The sequence below is a fragment of the Azolla caroliniana genome, unplaced genomic scaffold, assembly GCF_043228905.1.
Source record: "Azolla caroliniana isolate FFs.n. ecotype wild unplaced genomic scaffold, voAzoCaro1.0.p SCAF_504, whole genome shotgun sequence".
Lineage (NCBI taxonomy): Eukaryota > Viridiplantae > Streptophyta > Polypodiopsida > Salviniales > Salviniaceae > Azolla > Azolla caroliniana.
This window is the reverse complement of record NW_028230939.1, coordinates 1-22,257: the sequence shown is the minus strand read 5'-3', so window position 1 is coordinate 22,257 and position 22,257 is coordinate 1. Positions and strand designations below refer to the sequence as shown.

At 35.4% G+C, this 22,257-nt stretch overlaps 3 protein-coding genes across 3 annotated transcripts; 2 read left to right on the top strand and 1 right to left on the bottom strand.

The window, feature by feature from the left end:
- Nucleotides 1–6: 6 nt before the first annotated feature.
- LOC147848125 (uncharacterized) lies at nt 7–6,182 on the top strand. The gene is made up of 13 exons (XM_087338652.1): nt 7–45; nt 217–280; nt 1,136–1,197; nt 1,819–1,890; nt 2,727–2,805; nt 3,906–3,976; nt 4,140–4,241; nt 4,374–4,463; nt 4,554–4,628; nt 4,738–4,770; nt 4,847–4,933; nt 5,530–5,595; nt 5,673–6,182. Exons 2-13 carry the CDS (start codon nt 223–225, stop codon nt 5,841–5,843), a joined length of 966 nt encoding a protein of 321 aa, XP_087194778.1. The 5' UTR covers nt 7–45; nt 217–222; the 3' UTR covers nt 5,844–6,182.
- A 1,144-nt stretch (nt 6,183–7,326) lies between these two features.
- Nucleotides 7,327–10,470, bottom strand: LOC147848124 (uncharacterized). The gene is made up of 9 exons (XM_087338651.1): nt 10,113–10,470; nt 9,790–9,975; nt 9,558–9,687; nt 9,393–9,482; nt 8,652–8,833; nt 8,119–8,214; nt 7,856–7,949; nt 7,545–7,661; nt 7,327–7,448 (listed from the first exon to the last, which is right to left on the bottom strand). Exons 1-9 carry the CDS (start codon nt 10,224–10,226, stop codon nt 7,345–7,347), a joined length of 1,113 nt encoding a protein of 370 aa, XP_087194777.1. The 5' UTR covers nt 10,227–10,470; the 3' UTR covers nt 7,327–7,344.
- Nucleotides 10,471–17,412: 6,942 nt separating this feature from the next.
- Nucleotides 17,413–19,848, top strand: LOC147848123 (16 kDa phloem protein 2-like). The gene is made up of 6 exons (XM_087338650.1): nt 17,413–17,630; nt 17,754–17,819; nt 18,243–18,369; nt 18,607–18,718; nt 19,169–19,290; nt 19,493–19,848. The coding sequence occupies exons 1-6, from the start codon at nt 17,564–17,566 to the stop codon at nt 19,503–19,505; spliced, it is 507 nt and encodes a 168-aa protein (XP_087194776.1). The 5' UTR covers nt 17,413–17,563; the 3' UTR covers nt 19,506–19,848.
- Nucleotides 19,849–22,257: the final 2,409 nt, after the last annotated feature.

Below are 22,257 nucleotides of genomic sequence, written 5' to 3'. Positions count from 1 at the left end.
ATCGAGACTCTGCTGCAGGACTCGCGGGATTCGCTGCCAACATTCGTATTGATTTTTTGCCTGCTACTTTTTCTCCTTTTTTCCGTGGCTCAATTCTGATGATGATTAATTGGAGCTGTTGCTGTTTTTCTTCTCTCTTTCTTCTGTTTGCTTTTCCCTTTTGATTCGTTTTAATTCTCATTATGACTGTGATGTTATTTCTTCCTTCTTTAGCAGATTTCCATGGCTACTCAGACAGGAATAGCTAGCACCAAAGTCATCATTCTTGTTCTTGGCGCTGGTAAATTGCTTATAAACTTCATGCGACCCTTTTTTATCTTTCTTTCTTTAGTTAACAGTAGCCATCTTTCTGATTAATCAAATTTTGAAGCTTGTTTCTTCTAGATATTTAGAGAAGAAAATTCACAAAATTTTAAGTTTCTTTATTCTACAGATTCATGAATTTCATAAATATATTGAAGCTTTTTTCCTTCAGAATCGATAATGAAAGCACAAAAAATAAATTTCTTTGTTCAGAGTTCATAAAGAAATTCGCAACATTTTGAAGCTTTCTCCTTTCAAATTTAAATAAATAAATTCAAATTTTAACCACCGTCCAAGTTCAAAAATGAAAAGGAGATTCTCCTTTGTTAGTCAATAATTACATAAATGCAATGTTTCTCATGAAAGAAGACTGGAGCTCATTTCAATAAAAGATGTTTTTATATGTTATATGCAACTGTGGCTGCGTATTGAAGATATATATATATATATATATTGTGTGTGTGTGTGTGTGTGTGTATCGTTGCTCATCTCTCAAAAATTGTTTTAGATTTTATGTTAACATGGTCATGGTTTGCTTTTAATCAGCGTTTAGAAATGATGAAAGGTGCCATGAAATATTTGTTCGACTCTCTAAATTTCAATGTTTCTATTTCTTTTCCAATTTGTAGTATGTTTTTTCTCATCAGGAGCATATAGGACACAGTAATATTTGATTCATATTTCTGTTTTTCATTCTAATTTTGAGTCTTTTGTCCTCAATTTGCTTAATTGATGTCTAACACATTCAAAGCATTCTCATCAGTTGTGGATTGTGGCATTTATCTTCACTTCTCTTTGGGCCAGTATTCTCAAGAACATTTGTTTTGTGCAGGAATGACTGGACACATGGTCCTCGGGAAAGCTACACTGTCAGATACTATCACAAATATACAGGTGCATTTTTAATGCTTCATTGCTTTCAAAGTTCTCTATATATTATGTAAAAGTTAGTAGTTTTAGTACTCCGAAAGGGAGAGAAACAAAATTGTTAGGAAAGTTGAACCCTTCATGAGAAAAGTGATCTTAACAAATCATTAAATAGATGAAAACGTTTTTACTTATCTTGGCATGTGCCTATATGTGCCAATTAATTAGGCGTGTGAAACAATATGTATATTTTTGTGGATGAAATTCGACGCTTAGACATCTTCTTCTCAGCGACATTTATATTTATATTGAAAGGGGTGGCTGCTAGCTTAGGTGATACTTACAAATATTGTTTGGTTAATTTCTAGTAGTATTGTGGTTCTATGAAGACATTAGCCCAATGCTTAAAAACACTCCTGTGCGATCTTGTGTCTAGGTGCCATTTCGTTGTCATAATATAAAAAAGGAATATTACGAAGCCTGGGAGTCTTATCGTACTTCTATCTCATAGAATGTTTTGCTTCTGTTATTTACAACAGGATGCTTCACTAACAATAAACACCCTGTAAACCATCTTATGCATATAAACAATTAATAATGAAAATATGGATTATGAGCTTATTTTAGTCTTGCCATTAACATGTGCAGGAGTATTTATTCAAAGGTAAAAAAGGTGATTCAGGAGGTCAGGATTCTGAGAATGATGCTATTCAGGCTCAGGTCTGTTTATTTTCCTAGTTTTTCATATTTTCAGTTAAATTTTGCAAGGGGGAGAGTTGTTATCTGTAACAGTTAAAATGTCAAAATAGCACTTTTCTGAGTATGCCAGTTATGTAAAAAAAATAGAATAATGAAAAAATAGAAAAACTACATGTATTGGTACAGGCTTAATCTATCATCAAAAAATGGAAAATGAATAAAATAATGTTAAAACAACAATATATTATAGGAGACAAAACAAATTTCACAATGGGAATGTGAAGAAAGAGACCTTCTAAAAAATTGATATGAGAGAGTCTAGTGAACGTATCGTTGGATGCTTGAGAAATTATATGGGATTTTAGTAAGGTAGTTGTTAATGTTAGAGAAATTATTAAAATGTGATCCATCCATGTCTTGTAAGGACATTCTTAACTCTCATTGTTCATAATAACATATTATGTTATTCAATATAGAAAATCAGGAAGGTCACAGACCCATACAGAGTGATATTACATTTCAAATAACTTTTTTTGTGAGAGCATTACTTGTTATTGATGGGTAGATATGGCCATGATAACATTTGCGACACTCCAGCCTTCTGTGAACCATTAGCCTAGATATAATATGATGGATATCCGTGTCTTTTTTAAAATCTAATGACATTTGTCCTTCTCTAGCTATTGGTGAGTGGTCATGATGTATTTGCATGCATACCTGATGGCATTTAGCAGATGTTTAATATAGGAGTTCCTTGCTATAAAAGTGTACATCTGGTGATTGCTGTTGTTCAGTAGCAAAGTGCATTGTCTTCCTTGGTAAAATTTGGATAATATATTTTGTCTTTTGAATAATAGATTGTGCGCCTAGCTCAAGAAGTTCGACAATTATATGGTGGAAGACAAATCACAGTTGTGAATGCATCAGGCCAAAACAGTACGCTACTCTAACTCATTCACTTGATATATTCTTTTATTTATTCAAAGATGAAATGGCAATGAACATGACAATGAAGACCTTGATTCTGCTAGATGATGGTGACATCAATTAAATGTGGAAAGTGACCCAAAGAACATACAAGATATTCTCTCCATTTTTATAACAGAGATGGGGATATAAATTGTAGTTGATATCTAATCTTCATTTTTATAACAGACTTTCAACCCCTCAAAACAAGCTGAAACTCTGACCCCAAAAATAGATGTAATTGTTCGCATATATTATGTGAATATACAGGGAAGGGAGCCCAAACTCAATTTTCCATTTGTATTTTTCTGTCAGAAAAATTCTGGCTACAATGTCTGACTGTCCCTACTATTTCCATGCATATCTGAGGCCTGCGTTCTTATTCTCCACTTAATTACCACTCACTATGTTTATCAATGTCCGAGCTTCCATTTTTCTCTTTTAGCCCAGCGTGACAGCCCAAACTTTCATCCTTGAAACTCTCGTTCTAGCTTCCTGCCAAACTATCAGTTTATAATGTGCGGTGGATGTGTTTGCCAATGAACTGGAACTCAACACCTTTGCTAACAATGAACTCATTCCTCTGGTCCTGCACTAAAAATGAACACCATTTAAATTGTCGAGTAGCTCAGAAAGGGTATAAGTTATTGTCGAAATATACTAGCAAATTTGCTGTGGTCTTGTAAATTAGATTTTTCCTAAGATTTCACTTGGATTTTATAAATTGTGCTCTTTGAAACATTATGTATTACGTCATTTATATTTGCGAATCAATCTGCATCTAAACTAACCAGAGCAAGGTGCTAATGGGGAGAACATGGAAGTGTCCTGAAATCTAAGTTTAAGCATTATCTTTGGAATATTATCTAATTGCATACTGGATTTTATAAATTGTGCTCTTTGAAACATTATGTATCACATCATTTATATTTGCAAATCAATCTGCATCTAAACTAACCAGAGCAAGGTGCTAATGGGGAGAACATGGAAGTGTCCTGAAATCAAGTTTAAGCATTATCTTCGGAATATTATCTAATTGCATACTGAAATTAAAATGATCAAACTTGCAGACAATCTTGGGTCATATATCATCCCAATAGCAGTCTTGGGTGCAGTTGGATATGGCTATATGTGGTGGAAGGTAATATGAATAGGACGATCAAGATTATGGTAATACCTCAGCATAGTAATGAATGAGATGATTCATTGAAACGAGAAACAAGTCTTTCATTCATCTCTATAGATGTATATAAAATTTGGTTTTTGTTGAAGAGAGCACTAACTATTTTGCATCAATATGTCAGGGATGGTCTTTTTCTGACATTATGTATGTCACGAAGCAGAATATGGCCAATGCAGTTTCTAGTTTCAACAAACAACTAGAAAATGTCTCTACAGCACTTGCTGTGAGTTTCTAGATACACTGTACATGGCAAGAGTGCAGTTTATATTCTACTAAAATGATTGTTGCTGAAATGGTTGCACCTTTCATTTACAATAATAGTATGCATTGTACTGAAATCACCGTGATTCTGCAGGCTGCAAAAAAACAACTAACTCAACGCATGGAAAAGCTGAATGACAAAATGGATGAACAGAAAGAAATAACTGGTGCTATACGCTTTGAAGTATGGGTTCTAACATGCTCTGTATAATGAGAGGCCATAATATGTCATTTGATGTGTAAATTAATTATTGTGTTTGGTGTGATATTGAAGGTTGGTGAAGTACGTGAAAATCTGGCTCAAATGGGACTTGATATTGAGGGTGTGCAACGCCTTGTTGAGGGTCTGGTTTGTATGCTAACTATGATTAATAATCTATTTGAGATTCCAAGTGAATGTTTTGATTGAACTGCAATCTGATTTCCACATCAATTATCATGGGGATCTATCTACACAGGGAACCAAGATTGAGAAAATCGAAGGAAAACAAGTAAGCTCAGAGCTTTGTGGTCTTTTATTTGATAAAAAGGCAATAAGATGGGGCTAATCTTGATGTTTACTTGCAGGATCTTACCAATGCTGGAGTTGTATATTTGTGCCACTTTGTCCAAGGTCTTGCTGTGACTGGCCCTCAAAAGCCAGAGCTTCTGCAGGTAGGAGTTCTTTGTACATTCAGCCTCACAAAGCCAACATATTTAAAACAGAAAAATGTTGTTGAAGTAGAAATACGTCCCGAGTTGCTGGTGTTACTGGTCTAGGGATTGTTGAAGTTAGAATTTCAAAACAATTTATCTCTCAACAGGCAAACAGCATTGAGGAAAATAGGCAGGGACACTACTTGATCTTGACCATAGTTGTATACGGGTATGTGTGGAAGGATAGATTACAGGTATTCAAGGATTAGTCATATATAAGTTCTGCAAGAGGCCATAGGCTAGAAGGTAGTAACATAAAAAGGTGAATATATTGAAGAAGCAAAAGTTGCTTTTTGTTATGACAAAATGGTATCCCCTTTGACGGTTATTTATTTTTAGTGAAATTACCATACGAACAATGCAATTATATTGCCCATGTTATGCACGAGCTCTGGAATCAATAATTTCATTGTCGCATGCTTAAGTGATATCAGGTTTTGAGGGGCTTTCAGACCCAGTAAAAGAGTGAGTTTAATAAAATACATTGAAAAAATTGGTGAAGAGAATTAAAACAAAAATTGATCAAATTAAAGCTATGTATTTCTTTGCTGCAGTCTTTTGCAGGGAAAGCAAGATTGGAGCGATCACCATCATCTGGAATGGGACTTGGTGGTTTGAAGGTATATAAAACAGATGCTTGGGTATGTATCGTGTACTGAGTGATAGTGACTGATGTAAAGGAATATGTGTACCACAGGAATTGCAATATCTCAAAGATGCCTTGCAGTCTGATGAGACACCTACCAAAAGTGGTGATATAGAGGTTTTATCGACAACATCTGAGGTCACCTCTGACAGTGTAACTCCGGCTGGAGCCGTGCATAGGACTAGAAGTCGCATGGCCCAAACAATTGTGATGTCAGAGTAAAAAAATATTCCAATTTTTGAAAAGAATTCTTGGAAATCAGAAGAATGCCATAGACAATTTCTCACTTAATGATGGCTCAGTTGCTGTTTGATGGCAACCTGCAGAGTTGAACTTCCGACATGCAGCTTATGATGGTCGTCCATTCTTGCCTGCAGATATGTTTATAAGGAAGACCACTGTTGAGATGGAATTAGCTTTAATGTATTGTTAAGACACCACTAGAAAATTTTCATGTGGTCGTATTTTTTTTTTTCATGCAAATTTATGCACAGAATCTGCCAATCTTGATGTGTATATGACATGTTGCAATAAATAAATCATTGTCATTCAATTCTCTCATGTGACAAAACTGATGCACCAAAGAGGTGTTTACCATATTTGATGTATCCAGTATCATATCTCTTACTATGATAAAATCTATTGCATGTTTATACATTTCAGTATAGTATCTTATGCCCTTTGCAATGAGAGGTCTGTTCTGAATTAGCTATGAAGGACAGATTAAATAAAAGAAAAATAGGAAACCACGGTTTGTTGTGGCAGATCATGGTCATTGTTCAGGTGCCAAAATGAATTTGAAATGTCTCATTTTCAATGAAATGCAAAGCACCTTTTAAGCCCTTGGAATGAAACTCATTTAACAAGGCATATAATCAAAGTTCTCATGGAAGATGTAACCACCATAGGATAAAATTACGTTTAAGGCTGTTTGCATATCACCCAAAAATATCATTTCATTCAAAATCTTACTTCTTGTTGACATTTGTGAAGAAGTTTCAAAATCAACATTAGTTCCACATGTTCTTAACCCCCGCTACATATTCCTTACTAGGAAGCAAGGCAACAACTGTATTGTAAACAAAGTTTCAATGTGTTTAATTCCATGAATCTGCTCTTAAAATTCATTAGTGTGACTATAAAACACAGTGAGTTTGAGTTGAAATCAAAATAAGTTCCACACATCCTATATCCCCACTACAAATTCCTCGCGAGGCAAAATTTCAGCATGTATAACTTCATTTGGAATTTCCTACATAAACTCGTTAATGTAACTAAACAAATCATATACAGTTAAAAAGAATCTAACAATTTGATTGCCATGGTTTTAGGTAAGCCAACCCAATATCCATCTATCTATAGGAAGAAATGGTCACCACGATTGACATCCAATGGAAAGAAGGTTTGGGTACAAGCACTACCCACTAGTGTTTTCTCAGAATAAACAACATTTATAAGTTTGAAACAAAAAGGCATCAATAGAGCCCTTATTTGTAGATAATTAACAAATAGTTTCTAGCAAGCCATGCTTTCATTGTAAGACCATATACAATTATTAATGATCACTCCCATCAATGGCAGCTGAATCTTCCAGTCTCTATATCAACTTACTTGAAAGCCACCCATTGAAGGCGCATTTAAACTTCAAATGAACTCTCTCTCTCCCTCCCTCCCTCCCTCCCTCCCTCCCTCTCCCTCTCCCTCTACGTTAGGATTTTCAATTTTATGAAAGCTCTGACAAAATTCTCTGGCACTTCTCCTCTAGAACTTTCACTGATTCAATGAACAAAACTTCAGGTGGTAGAGCACCCGCAGATTCGACAGTAACTGTGTCAAAAGAAAGTATCACATCAGTTCTTGCACCACTGAGTCTTTATCATTTATACATAACATTGAAAAAGATAAGCAACATGTTAAACATACATATAAAGTGATCTTTCACACGACGCAATTGTACACGAGTATCCCACCCATCTCCAAACACACATTCTCTACACAGTGTACACACTCTTGGCTGTGTGACGACAGCTTTTTTTGCGCCTGCCAATTCACGTTAACAACTTTTCTTGTTTTCAAATAAATCATCATAAAGGAAGCATTAAACTCCTAACGTGATCAGTATTTTCCAGAATCTAAAAGAATCATTGCAACACCCCTTTGGTGGGGGGGGTATCTCAGTCATTTTTTAAAACTGTAGGGCATTCTGGTAAATACCCACTCCTATAATTCTTTACCTTTCGGCAGATCTTCAATATCAAACACGTTCACTGGGCATTTCTCAACTAGTTCCTCTGCCATCTCATCCCACACATCTTCAAGAAATACCACCTAAGAATGACGAACATCTTATCAGCCTGATTATCAATCAAACGTGACAAAAACCTCTTATAGGATGTATCATCAATACAAATTCACATATATAGTAAACAAACATTTACATACATACATACATTCATCCACTCAGCTCTCACTTCCACTGGAAATGAGGATGACTTACCTCTGGAAGCATCCTGTACCTCGCAGTTGCCACAGGAGACCATTTTGCATGTGTTTTTCCCATACCTTTGATTGCATGAGCTTCCAATTCAATACACTACAATAAATCCCAACACTTTAAAATCAATTTAACTTTAGGAAAAACAACCTTTTATCTTTTTAAAAATTTTGTCTCTCCATAATGTAGGTGCAAAACTTTATTAAACGCGCCATAGAAAGTCCTAGGAACTACATCAACATGCACTTGTTAATGGCTTTTAGATCTCAGGGGATGACCATCTTAAATAAACCATTAAAAAAGTGTAAAAAAACAATAAAAAATAGGAGTAATTGAGATAGATCAAGAATATAATTGTCCTAATGAATAAGGTGGTGCTCTCTCTCTCTCTCTCTTTATCTCTCTCTCTATCTATCTATTCTATAAATATATAAGCTTTTTCCATAGATTCTGTTAAGAGTTTATAACAATCTAAAAATAAGCACTAGAGCTTCCAAGAATGTTATGGCTAAGAATTAGAGATGACACTGACTGACTTGGCCGGGACGTAGCTTGGCGAGTGTGATGTCTGGATATCGTGAGATAATGGGATCCATCTTGAGAAGTGGTAACGTGTCCTGACTACATGTAAAAGACGTGTACGTCTTCTTGCATTTCTCAGAAGAAGGAACCTCATATTCACTCCCATTTGGCAGCCACCGCAATTCCTCAGATCGAACTGCACATCCCATCAAAAGGTTGTTATTAATAATAAGAAAAAACCATACACAATATCACAAGCATTCCAACACCTCACATTTAGCTTATATTTGTAAATACACAACACCCATTTACTGTCACAATATCATATGTACTTAGTCAAAATACAAAGAATAGAGAAACTATGGTAATAATGTAGTCATAACCCATAATGGAAAACATTATCTATTCAGATATCAGTTAACATATTCTTCAATGTCCCCAGCCTTACAGGTGATATCTTGTTGAACATCAAACAGTGTATTGTTGTTCGGTTATGACATTGCGATCCAAATTCACATGTCATGGAAAAAAATAAAAATGCCTAAATTCCAAACAGACATGTACCTAGCAAGCAATCCATTTACAATGGCACATGAGTATATCGCTAACAAAGAAAGTCTTGTTCACAATATCTCCAATTTGATGGTAAATATATTACCAATCTACACAGAAAATTCGCAATACTTTTACATATCCCAATAATTCGTTCAGGATGTGGGATATGGAGTTTTCAACATGGAGGAATAGAGATGTACCTGTACTGTTCTTTACTCGTCCATCTTGCTTCGTGCAAACTGCATTCAGCTTGAAGACAATCGTATTCCTTTCATTTGCCAGATCATTTTCTATCAAAAAAAACACTAGACGTGTTAGACTAATCCCAAACCACAAAACAGAACGTATAATTCACATCAAGTTACCTGACTTGTATTCAAATAGTCTGGGATCAGCTTTGATAGGAACTAGTCCCAATCGATGTGCCAACACCTCATCTTGTATGAGAGATGTGTTATTAGCAATGAGAACTTTCTCAATTGCCATTGTGGGTATCTTTCATATGAAATGAATACAGTTAAATTTTGTAAGGAAATCCCTTATATGATATGACCCTTGTATTATTTCAAATTGCACAAAAACAATGAACCAATATACCTCTGAAATCAGAATCCTTCTGAAAGCATTCACTATCGCAGCATCAATGCCAATCATATCAAATTCAATGTCATCACTGTTAAAAGAAATTATCTCAACACGGAAATCTTTGAAAAAATCTGTCAAACGGAGGCTGTTATCAACACCAGACAACGAATATGCACCAGAGAACTGTAGCCTTTCTGTCTGCACGAGTTTACAGGGGGAAAAAGAGAAAATAAAAGCTGTGTAAGAAAAAACCAGATGAAATAAACTGAAAAGAAGAGAATATATCCGTATGTCTTGTATATGCAACGGAAAAAGGATTATACTAGAACACATACATAAGAAGCAGCATCGGGTCTACAGACAACTCGAGTTCGTTGAAGTTCGAGGTGAGGAGGGAGCTGACCCCTTGGTATATCAGGCATATCAAGAGCTGAATTAATATGAGACATGGAGATTGTATACAAAAACCTTTCCTTGATCTTGATTTAATATATGAACACCTCCTCTTACTGGGATTGAAATTTGAAACTACATCAAAAAGTGATAAACATTAATGAAATAAAGTGGTAATCTAGTTCGCAGACATATAGCACAAGCGCATACAGATGCATTGTGATCATACTTTGAAAATACGGGTTGCATGCACTAGCATTTCCCCACCTATGCGAAATGTGTTAGCTTCATACTGTAGATGAGAAAGGAAACTCGTTATTTAGAGTTCCGTGCCCATCAAATTGTTCAACTTTATCTAATAGAGAGAAAAAGATACCTTCATGAACGAGATTGATAACATAATTAATGGATGAAATCTATGAGTGCCTACTATAGGATATTGAGCAAGAAAACAGGAGCACTATACGTAGGTCTCATAGTTAACCATTTTGGCCTCTTGGAAAATCTTTAAAGTTGCAGATATTAATATTTACGGATCGCACTATCAGAAACCTGGTGAACAGTTGTCTTGTCTTTGGTTATGTACATGTTCCAATCCATGGACATGATATGGAGCTTGATGAATCTATCTTATTCTAGGAAACGAATAAACGACACTCAGACTCAGGAAAGTTATTTCTTTTGAAAATATCAGCAATTGGAAATATTTGCCATATTGGAACTACTCCTGGCTATCTCTCATGAGACAATACATACATCTCTCTTAACTCACAGCAACACTAAACTTATCCTTTTCCAGTTTTCTGGTCTGATGGCCCCCTCACAAAAGATCATCATCATCGATATCAATGTCATCAGCACGGGTATCAGTAGCAATAACATTATCATCCTCTTCCTGACCAGGGATTTTGGTTCCATATATATATGATAAAACGTTAGCAATAGACCAAAATAGATCAAAGATCAGTAATATATATATATATATGATAAAACGTTAGCAATAGACCAAAATAGATCAAAGATCAGTAATATATATATATATATATGATAAAACGTTAGCAATAGACCAAATTAGATCAAAGGTCAGTAATATATATATATATATGATAAAACGTTAGCAATAGACCAAAATAGATCAAAGGTCAGTAAATGCGTTTGTGTTGATATCTACATCTATTATTAACCTTTGATCGATGGGAAGTTTTTCAGCCAGAGACAATCAAAATCGCTGGGAGCAACACGCTACATATAGTCCGCTTCCAAATGTTAAGATTGTGAGTGGGCCAAAAGCAGAGTTTCTCGATCTCTCTCCCTCTCTCTGTATATATATATATATCTTCATGTGTGTGTTCCGGTTTCTGCTTCTCTGGGAGTCTGACATCGTACCTTCCTTCTTCTTTGGAGTTGTCCAAGCAGCCAGGAAAAATATTATGTGGTAGTTGCTTTGGGGAGAAACAGGGGTTTATGGGGGGGTTTAAGGTGCTAATTAAAGGTGGTCATCTTTTTCGCGTGTCTGGTTTGCTTCTAGAATATGCATACTCCATTCCATGGTTGTGTATTTCTCTTTTCCTCCAAAAATTCCATTCCTCGCTTCTATCATCAATTAGCACATTTCCTTTAAGCTTGCAAAATGCATATAATCTTGTCCCAAAGAAACAAAGAAGCTGACCTAAATCCATGGATCATGAGTCTTTGAGTTGTTTTATTGTGAATCATCCCTAAATAAAATTTCACCTTCATAAATTCGTGATTGTTTTAAAGTTAACAAACAATGGAATACAACTTAAAATGTTGGAATGCAAAATACGAGTTCAAACATTTAATCTTTTATACACTCTTTTTAATATTTGCCGTGGATTGTTGTGAATGTGTTCATACCAATCAACTTTTGATGATTCACATGTTTTTCCACAATATAACATACAATGGTGACCCTTTCAAAATAGTGGTCAATATGTCCCATGTACCTAATATAAGGGGAAATATGGCCATCAAATTCAAATTATTGGAAAATAAAACATATAATTAGAATTCAAAGTCAACAAACTCTTGGAAGCATTGTTCTTCATTACTATTAATGTACTAGTATTTCTTCCTTAAAATGTTGTTGGGGAAATCAAAGCTTCCCTAAAAATCATCCATGGATCTAATTTGTCTTTTGTAGGGAGAAAAATATTTATTTACGTAATTCAAGAATCTCTTAAAGTATTGGATTAGTACATCCTCGTGCATTGGGTCTAATAAATATCCAACATGATCCAAACATTTCCATGAACAAACGGAATTAGAGCCGCAATAGATAAAGATAAGATAAAGGGAGTTAGAACAAAGGCAATAAAATAAGATACGCTTATTAGGAAATAGAGATACCAACCACAGTGAATGCGACATGAAATTCCTTTAGAGAGATAAGATCAACCTTGGACAATTCATTTATTGGTATAATAATCAGTATTGTTGGATCTCAATCTCAGGCTTTGTGATGAATAAGTTTTGTCTTTGTACACACCCTCTCACAAATTCTTTCATAAATTCTACGAAAAGAGTAAAATTGGGTCATGACTTATTTTATGTCCTACTTGTGGTTATATTTCTCCAACCAGATCATAGGTATTTCTCCACCAACTAGAGTTTTAAAAACCAAGTTATATAGCCTCTGAATAAGTCCCACTTTCAAATACACAATCTTTCGAAAAGATGAAAGAGACCTTATATTCATTCTAACCTTTCAATAATTCATTGAAATTCATGAGATGAAATGGATATATATGTTCTTTCCAAACATGTAGATCAACATTTTTTGTACATTAATGCTAAATCTTTTGCCTTGTCAATGTTACAAGGGCTAATTATGAGAATGTTGTGATGAACTCGCAAAGAAAGTATACATGTAGTTAGGTTATTGCAAAGGCAAACTAGTTGGGACAATGCCTTTCCATACAAATCTTTTGAAACCAAAATTAATGTTATGATAGGATAGATACCATCCATGGCTTAACAGTTAGAGAACCCAACTAATAATTGGTAACTCAAAGATTCATTTGTTATTGGATGAAAACAAAAAAATTAAATTTTGCAAGTTTAAAACAACAACCCAATAACTAAACTTTATGTTTTTTTCTTGATCATAACTTCTAGAGCAAGTGAGAAAAAGGAACGAGAATAGTGGTATTATGGATCATTTGAAAATTCAAGTACTTTTTCGGAAACTATTAATTTATTGCATAACAATCACCATGCTTTTAATATAGATCCTAAAATCACCTATGTTGAGATGAACAGGTGGATTGAACAAATTTTCAAGGGCAACGAGATAAGCCTTAAATATGTTTTGATCCCCTCGCACAAAAAAGAACCAAACTGGTGGTAACGAATTAGGATTTTCTTGGTTACATGTGTCGGAAAACATAACAAACTTAAGTGTAGTTCTATCAATAATAAAATGTATACAAAGTATAAATAAAATCCATCATGCATGTTGTACAAGACCGAAGCAAATTGGTGGTAATGGATTAGGATTTTCTTGGTTACATGTGTTGAAAAACATAACAAACTTAAGTGTAATTCTATCAAGAATAAAATGTATACAAAGTGTAGATAAAATCCACCATGCATGTTGTACAAGACCAAAGAGAGAGGTTTATCATACGTAAGCTTTAGAAAAGATAATGTATTTGCAAAGAGGGGGATGATTATACAATGATAAAAAAGCAATAAACTATGTAAGAAGTACTAACCAATCTCTAATGACGAGTAAGCAATTGAGAATGACAATATATGTACCAACAATAGGTCTTGTCGCCTTTTATTTTAACTAATGTGAAACTTCCTTGTTTCTAATGATAATGATAAAAAAGGAGAAGTATAAGTATGACTATATTATTTTACATTTGTGATCACTGAATTTCGTGTTTCATTGAAAGTTATTGAGTCAATATCCCAAAAGAAGTCGACCTTCCATGGAGTATCTAGAAGCACACATAATAATAAATGAAACAAAGGAGTAGATGTCACCGTCAAACACAAGGGAGGAAGTTATAAACATTTATAAATCCTAGAATTGATTTTTCACAAAAGAAGTTGGTGTTTGTGAAGAAGTAGCAAGCATTAAACATGAACTTAAACCAAAACATATATATTGTTTAATCAACTCAATAAATGGCGGAAAAGTATGTGCATTACGCAAATAACTGAACTGGTCAATTATAATGCTAATTTGTAAAAAGAAAATGAAAGTGAAATACCAATAAAGAAGCCAAACCCATTCACCAAGGCCCAAGTTATTTGTTTTTACCAAAAAAGGAGCTACGTTCCCATTAGTTAGGAGACCCAGGCCCGAGTTATTGTTCTATACAACCTCCATGTAATATCATAATTACCATTCTGAAATTTCACCCTCTAGTTTGACATGGATGAACCCAAAAGTCCTTAGGTAACGCATAAAGGTTTATTTATGTTATTATGTTAATTATTCTGTTTTTGAAGAGTACAACGATTGGAATAATCAACATCTAGGTGGATCATCGTTGTTAAAAGCACATATTTTACGTACAAAATGTGTTCCACAATACTATGAAGTATTTAACATGTATTCTACATTTTAGAAGTGTCATTTTTTAATGTATTCTAAGTATTTTATGTTTCCTAACAATAAATAATAATTTGACCAAAAAACAATTGTTAAAATTTAATACAAACATTACGAAGTATAAAATGTATTCTATCTTTGTAATGCATATTAAAAATAATTGGAGAAAAAGTAGATGGTTTTTAAAATACTTAACATATGTATTAGTTGCTCATTATTACACAACAATGGGGTGGAGTCAGGATCACATATGGAGTCAAAACCAACATTAATTATGGCAGAGAATCACAAACAACACTTGTTGACTGTGGTGGAATCAAGAATTTTATCTATTTGCTAACACATCAAAGGTAGTGACCAACAACCCCTAGTAATGCAATTGCACAAGCAAGAGTGGCATTGAGCAATATCTTACACCACAAATACTTCTCAAAGGCAATGAAGAACTACTTCATAGTGGGATGACAAGCACTAAATGTGAATGAGTTTCACAATTATCTTTCGATCCAATAATCACCATTACCACCAAGTAAAGTATACAGAGGTTGTTGACTCCTAAATGAAATAGGAGGAAAACTACGCTCGAGCATAGACCAAAGCATTGGTTCGCCTATTCTAAAAAGTATTAAATAATACAAGTTCCCCTAAATAGGCACAACAGTATTCATGAGCTAAAATGAAAAAAGTAAATATGAGATATACAAATTGTAGATCAAGAGATAAGTTGATGCCACAGACACCTCCTAGACCATAACAGGTCAAAGACAACCCTTCAAGACATTGAAAAAATCACTGTTTGGAAGATCATCAACCAAGGCACCACGCAGGTTGACTTAGAATCCACAAAGACTTCGCCAGTAAGGGCAAAAGATGCAAGATGACAAAATCTAAGCACCACCATGTGCTTAGATTGATCCCTAATGAAGAGAACTCCCATCCAAGCACAAGTATGATAGGTAATACAAACATGTCATCATTATAAACTTCATTATCTTCCAACTGGTTAATGAAATGAAGTGTGTGATAAAGTCACCTAGTAAAGTGAATGTGTCCCAAATTTTTGTGGCTGTAAATGTTGTTATAGGTTTAGTGATAATCATTAAAACCTAGTTAGTTTAAACATGGTTTGACACTCTACAAATCCATACTGGCAACAATAGGCATGACCAGATCTAATGACCTCAACTTGGAGAGAGCACTTCACTAAGTAAGAAATGAGGTTGGGAATAACTCCTAAGATCAATTGACACAAGAAGTAAGTTGTTATGTTATTCTTCTACGGTGATCATATTGTAGAGTATAAACAATATGCAAATTTGTAAATCGCCACAAACATAGGCCTTTTAAATTGTGAAAGTGATTTGTTATACCATGATGATCATAAAGGAAAGCATTTCCTCCAATACACCGGTTGTGTCACATTCTCCAATAAAACAAGTGAAAAATCAAATTAATGATGCTCAATTGCGGAAGATTTTTGTATGGTTTTAGAGTGGGGATGGTGAAGTAAAGAGAGGTTAGGTGATGGATTTAGAGACAAAGAGGAAATATTTTTGTGATTAAATAGAGAGAGAAAGGGGGTACAAAACATATAACGAGGAGAAATAAGTGATTGATCAATGGTTAAGAGGGACAACTAAGATCTAAGTCAAACTCCACCATTATAATCAAGAGAGAAGATAACTTGATCCTTGTCAAACTGACCTAGTCCCTTGTAGTTGTAAATTGATGATCATTATCTTGACTTTTAAAAGGAACTACCTTTTATGAATCATGAAAGCTATTATGTGGGGTCTAGATAGGTTCTCACTTTAAATAATTTGTTTGAAAATCGAGACTTAATGTTTTTGTGGATGGCTTCACATACATATATGTAGTTGACGCGGTCGAATATTAGGACAATTAGCAAATTGACTAAAAATGTGGGGCATGATCAACGAAAACGATCTCTACAAGCAATAATGAAGACCAAAACAAACTTAGGCGCTTGACTCTCGCAGAGCTATAATAATGTCAACAAGCATGAATAGGAATTACATCTAATAAAAAAGAAGGGGCAAGATACCAAAAGGCGTGACCGAAGACTTTGCCTATTCAAAAGTGCGCACATGCACATTCAGAGGGTTCGATGCGAAATGGGTTGCTCGAAAAGCTTACACAGGTGCATCAATCAGTCATCATCGGTCAGCAGCTACCGAGGGGGTTTTTGCATATAGAAAAAAGAGAGAGAAAGAGGGAGCATAGAGGATCCGTAAGGATAGTTGAGAGATCCGGCGTGTTCGAATGTCATCCACCATGTGATGCAATTATGTACGGGGGAGGGGGGGGGGGGGGGGGATAGTTTTTTTGAAGGGGGAAAGTGGTTTGTCGATGTGATGGGGCAAGTGGGTAGGCCCAATTCGTCCTCCCCTTCCAAGTGCGAGGAGAAGTCTTTGGGGCCGGCCAACTATGGGTCGGTCAACGAGTGTTTGTTTGTGTGTGTCTGAGACACACAATAAATGAATGGGGGTTGAGTTTGTGTAGAAGTGTGCTCCACCTTCTTAACCCCCCCCCCCCCCCCCCCCCCAAAAAAAAAAAAAAAAACTCTATAAAAAGGAGTAGAATGTAAATGTGATGTATAAAGCCTTAAAAGGTAAGTAATCCACACACAGAGTCTTATTGTATGAGTATTGTTGACTCGGACATAACACATACTCTGTTCCTGCCCTGCCCCTCGAGATCTCCATAGACTGTCAGATCATCGCCAAAGAAACGAAGCAGCACCAACAGAGAGAGAGAGAGAGAGAGAGAGAGAGAGATTGAACCATGCCTTCTGGGATCCTCGAGGTTAACCTTCAAAGTGCCCGTGGCCTTAAGGCTGGAGATTTCTTCTGTGAGTTATATATATATATATATATCATCTGCTCTTCTTCTTCTTCTTCTTCTTCTCCATTATTGCCATCTCTCTCTAGTTTTCTTTTTGTTTGAAACCCCTAATTTCTTCAAATCTCTGCAGCCAAGTCAGACCCCTACGTGTTAATCAAATGTGGAACCGTTGAGAAGAAAAGCAGCGTGGCCAAAAGTAATATATATCCCTCCCTTCCTCTCTCTCGCTCTCTCTATCATTAATCTGATCTCTCATGCTTTCTTTCAATAGCATTCTGTGTCTTCTTTGCAATATGAAATCCTAAAGGTAGAGCGTGCCTATTCGTGCATTTTGTGTGGGTGGATGTGTGTGTTTATTATTTATTTTCCATACTTCCAGTGATGATTGTTTTTTTGTCCATTCATCTAAGCGAGGACTTCATGGATATGGTTATAACTTATACCTGAAGCTCAAGAATGTATAACTAGGAATTAATTTATTTACTTACAAAATCAACTTTTTCTTTCTTTCTTTTATTGGTACGTGGGATATCTTTTTGGATTATCGCTACAAGTCTATCATGGATGGCTGTGGGTTTTAAAAAAAAAAAAAAACCTTATATTTCTCTTTTTTGGACAGATCAAGGAAGCAACCCTACTTGGAACCAAAACTTTACATTTCAGCTGCAGGAAGTCACCACAAGTTTATATCTCAAAGTCATGGATGAAGATTTTTTGACGCGTGATGACGAGCTCGGCCTAGTCACGTTTGTCTTTTTCCCTTGATTCTTTTGCTATTAATGTGATCCATTTGTTATTACGATTTGTTCGTGATCTTGACTCACGTGCAATTATGATTGATTCTTTAATTGTGATCCATTTTTGTTATGGAGAATAATTTGTTGTTTCTCTTGTGAATATGATTCATTGGTGGTTCTGATATGCGCGTTTTATTCATCTTTGTTAATATGATTAATTTGTTCTTTTCTTGTTTAATAAATCAGGGTTCCTTTAGATGAGGTATTGCGGTGTGGCAGTTCAGAAATGAAACCATATCCTGTCGAGCTTCCAAACGGAAAATACAAAGGCGAGGTCAAGTTGTCTCTGTCCTTCACGGTACGCCAATACTAAACACAAGTCTCTTTGATCGAATGAGGGTGAATATGAGCAGTTGCCTAGATGGTTGTGGCACATTTGGTGAGGTTGTCTGGGTGAGACCAGAAGGTCAGCCCCTCCCAGCATTCCTCAGCAATGGCATATAGTTAAAATAGAGCAGCATACAGTGAGATTTCAACCGGGTCTATTCATGGGTTAGTAAAGAAAACTTGGTACTTCCCTAATATGGGAAAAGAAATGGCATATTGGGGCCATATAAAAAAGTCACAACTACTGTAGTTTTTATATGATAACAAAATCTCAATATTAGAGGCCAAAGGAGTTGTGAAAGCTAGTAGGGATAAGTAGTCTTATCACTAATATACAAGGAGTATTCATGAATACCATTCATTATTTCCTCATATGTCTCTCTCTCTCTCTCTCTCTATATATATATATATCTGTATACAGCAACCGGGTGAGCCATCTCAGGGAGCTAATCCTTCTCCGAGTACTCAGGTTGACCTCGATAAATGTTTACCAAGTATTCGTGGTCCGTACGGCTCTTCAAATGCTGGCGGTTGGTCTAAAGGGTAATCTCCTCTTGTAAAAATTTTGTGTTTTGGCAAATACAGGAGTTATTGTTTCTGTAAAGCCCATATAAATAAATAATTTGATTTGTTGGAAATTGAAAAACAAAATCAACTGTAGTATGGGGTCCATTGTTTAATATGCTTCAAGGGTTATCAAGTCTTTGTGGTTAATTTCTGAAAGCTTACTTAATGTTGTTTGCAGAGTAACCCACTAATGGAGGAAGAATCTTCGTTATTCCCGACTGCACGAACAAAACATATATATGCACAACTCGATGACATTCTTTTCTAGTCCATCACCTCTTCTCTGAACGTGTATTTCAGCAAGACGACGACATGTACATAGAAATTTCAAGGAAATAAGCAATAAGTTTTGATGATCCCAACACGATTCATTGTCCAAATCTTATGAAGTGTTGGATTTCATAATTCGATGATAAAACATTCTAGGGTAAAACTTGGGATCAAGGTGAATTGTGATTCCGGTGTATTCTTAAATTACTAGTGTCTTGTAACAATGTTTGTCAATCTTAGAATGAAGTTATGTTATTTTGGTCATTCATGTGAAAGATCTCGACAATGTCTATTGGTTGGGGAGGCATATATTTCTAAAAGTCTCAACCACTTGATGTAAGAATTCATATAAATGTGGATTAAAGGACTAATCTAGCTATAATATATAAGGATTGGTTCATGAAAAAGTGTCCAAGAACATTGTATCAAATGATAGCACATCAACCCCATCATCTTCCAAATTGGAAAAAGAAAACAATCCTAAGTTTATTAGGGAGATACTAATCTTTCCCAAGTTTGTATTGCAAAGTGAACATTGAGAAACTAGGGCCCACCTATGGGGGCCTCTTAGGAGGTTGGATATACAAGGCTTTAATTGCCAAAACTTGCATATGGCAAGTGAATGCTCGCCTATACTTGAATATTAAAATCGTAATTCTAGTAGAAAATGTTATGAGCGCATAAGCACCTCAGTATTAAACAAACCCTCGATTTCAATCAATGAACATGCTCAAGAGTTAATCCCTTCACTTGTCTTTGATGAAAGTCCACTTCTTTGTGGGGTGGTTGGGAACACATTGTCCTAGATTGTCTCAGAAAGAAGAACAATATAGCCTTTAGTTGAGAGTCTTGAATGACATGTGCGAGGAATGTAAACAACAACAAAGAGCAAATCAAAGCTTTGATGGTTAATAGGCTATCAAAAGGTGATGAGAGAGATTGGACCAAACAAAATGCATGGTGACCAATTACTAGCTACACTCAAGAGAATAGTAATGATGTGGTGAGAAATGGCCTATCTCAAATTACCTTGTTCCAACCTCTTACAAACAGTAGCAATATGCATGCATTGCATGGACCAAGGCACAATTGTGGGGGGAAGACTGAGTGATCATCACGGGCTTAGTGTGGCAAACAAAAAATAAATTGTTATGAACAAAATATACATGAAACATCAAGGGCTTAGTCAACCATTCAAGGAGACGAGGAATCAAGTAGTTACTTATGTTTATCACATTTTTCTTTCATGTTTTGCATTGCCCTCCTACAACGTGTCATTAAAGCAGCTTCTACATGTTGCATGGTGAGTTGCTATACCACCATTAAGAAATACTAACTTATTCATTGGTGGCCTATTTGACAAGCATTATCATGCTAATTTAGTCCTACAATCTCATTAAGTATATTTACTTTTCTTATTTTAGGAAAATGACAATTTGGCCATTTCACACTTGTTAAACGACACCAACACAAAAAGGAGTATAGTAATGAAGAGTGAAATTGCTAAGAAGAAAGCAAGAATGTACAAATGATAGACGAAATTTGCAATAGAAATGAGAAGTCAAGAAAGAATCAAGAAGAAACCAAGAAATAGCAAGTTGTGATAGAAGAAGTGAAGCAACAAATGCTAAAAGTAGAATCACAATAGGAGTGAAGGAACAAACAATGATGAGTCAAGAATGAAGGAAGTGAATCAAAGAATGATAAGAGAAGATCTCAACAAGGGAGTGTAAGCGACTTGTACCAACTTGCTTCTTTGGTTCTTCGACTTTGTGTGGTTCAACTATACCATCAAATGGGACGGAGTAAGGTAAGGTGACAAGTGATGATGTGGTGGTACAATTGAAGTACTAGGAATCTTTGACATTCTCCATGTTGGCTTGTGTTAGGCTATCACTTAGTGCATCAACCCATCTAGAGCTCATATTGAATTCCTCATATTTGATAATGAGTCATATATGGAGTTTCACTGTTAAAAAACAGATACTCAAGAGATGCTCCACTTCTCACAAAACAATGATCGACTTTTGATCGGTCACCTTTTAGAGGTCATCCCCAACATCATCCCGTGTGTTTGTCAAGTGTTGGCTCAAATAAAAAACCTTTATGTCTTTGGTAATGTCCAAAGAATCATTGAATGTTCTACTAGTGGGCACAATCTCGTTAGTATTTGATAAAGGTTCTAATGTTTGTCCAAATTGCTCACCTTCATATGGAAGAGGTATCATTAGATAGAGAAGAGTGCTTCGAGGTTCAAAGGTTTCTGTTGGAATTTAGGCCACCTAACAACTTTAGGAGGGCAAGTTTTCTCTAGTTGAACTCATGAGATTACAAGAGATGTTTAATTTCCGTAGTATTACAACCTAGAGAAACAACACAATTCTATCACACTTTCATGGCCAAATCTCTTGTCCATGAAGAGATTTTGATTTAAATGACGATTATTCATTCAACACATCCGCCTACATGATTGTACATGGAATGCGACATTAACATAAGTCATGGATTATGCACACACATGCCCCAAATTGCTCAAACATATATTTTCCATGCAAGGTAGAGAATCATACAGACACCATTGCATACTAGGACTTGTGAAATAGGTAATACCATCATAAGTGATACTATTGTGCTAGACGATCGAGTGTGTGGGTGCACATACATGAACATAGT

Bases quoted from the DNA above. Each gene is read 5' to 3' on its own strand.
- LOC147848124 (XM_087338651.1), bottom strand. From the start codon at position 10,226: ATGTCTCATATTAATTCAGCTCTTGATATGCCTGATATACCAAGGGGT. The intron at 9,976-10,112 runs GTATGTGTTCTA...AAACTCGTGCAG, and splicing joins GACCCGATGCTGCTTCTTAT to ACAGAAAGGCTACAGTTCTC. The intron at 9,688-9,789 runs GTATATTGGTTC...TTCATATGAAAG, and splicing joins GAAGGATTCTGATTTCAGAG to ATACCCACAATGGCAATTGA.
- LOC147848123 (XM_087338650.1), top strand. From the start codon at position 17,564: ATGCCTTCTGGGATCCTCGAGGTTAACCTTCAAAGTGCCCGTGGCCTT. The intron at 17,820-18,242 runs GTAATATATATC...TTTTTTGGACAG, and splicing joins GAAAAGCAGCGTGGCCAAAA to ATCAAGGAAGCAACCCTACT. The intron at 18,370-18,606 runs GTTTGTCTTTTT...TTAATAAATCAG, and splicing joins GACGAGCTCGGCCTAGTCAC to GGTTCCTTTAGATGAGGTAT.
- LOC147848125 (XM_087338652.1), top strand. From the start codon at position 223: ATGGCTACTCAGACAGGAATAGCTAGCACCAAAGTCATCATTCTTGTT. The intron at 281-1,135 runs GTAAATTGCTTA...TGTTTTGTGCAG, and splicing joins CATTCTTGTTCTTGGCGCTG to GAATGACTGGACACATGGTC. The intron at 3,977-4,139 runs GTAATATGAATA...TCAATATGTCAG, and splicing joins ATGGCTATATGTGGTGGAAG to GGATGGTCTTTTTCTGACAT.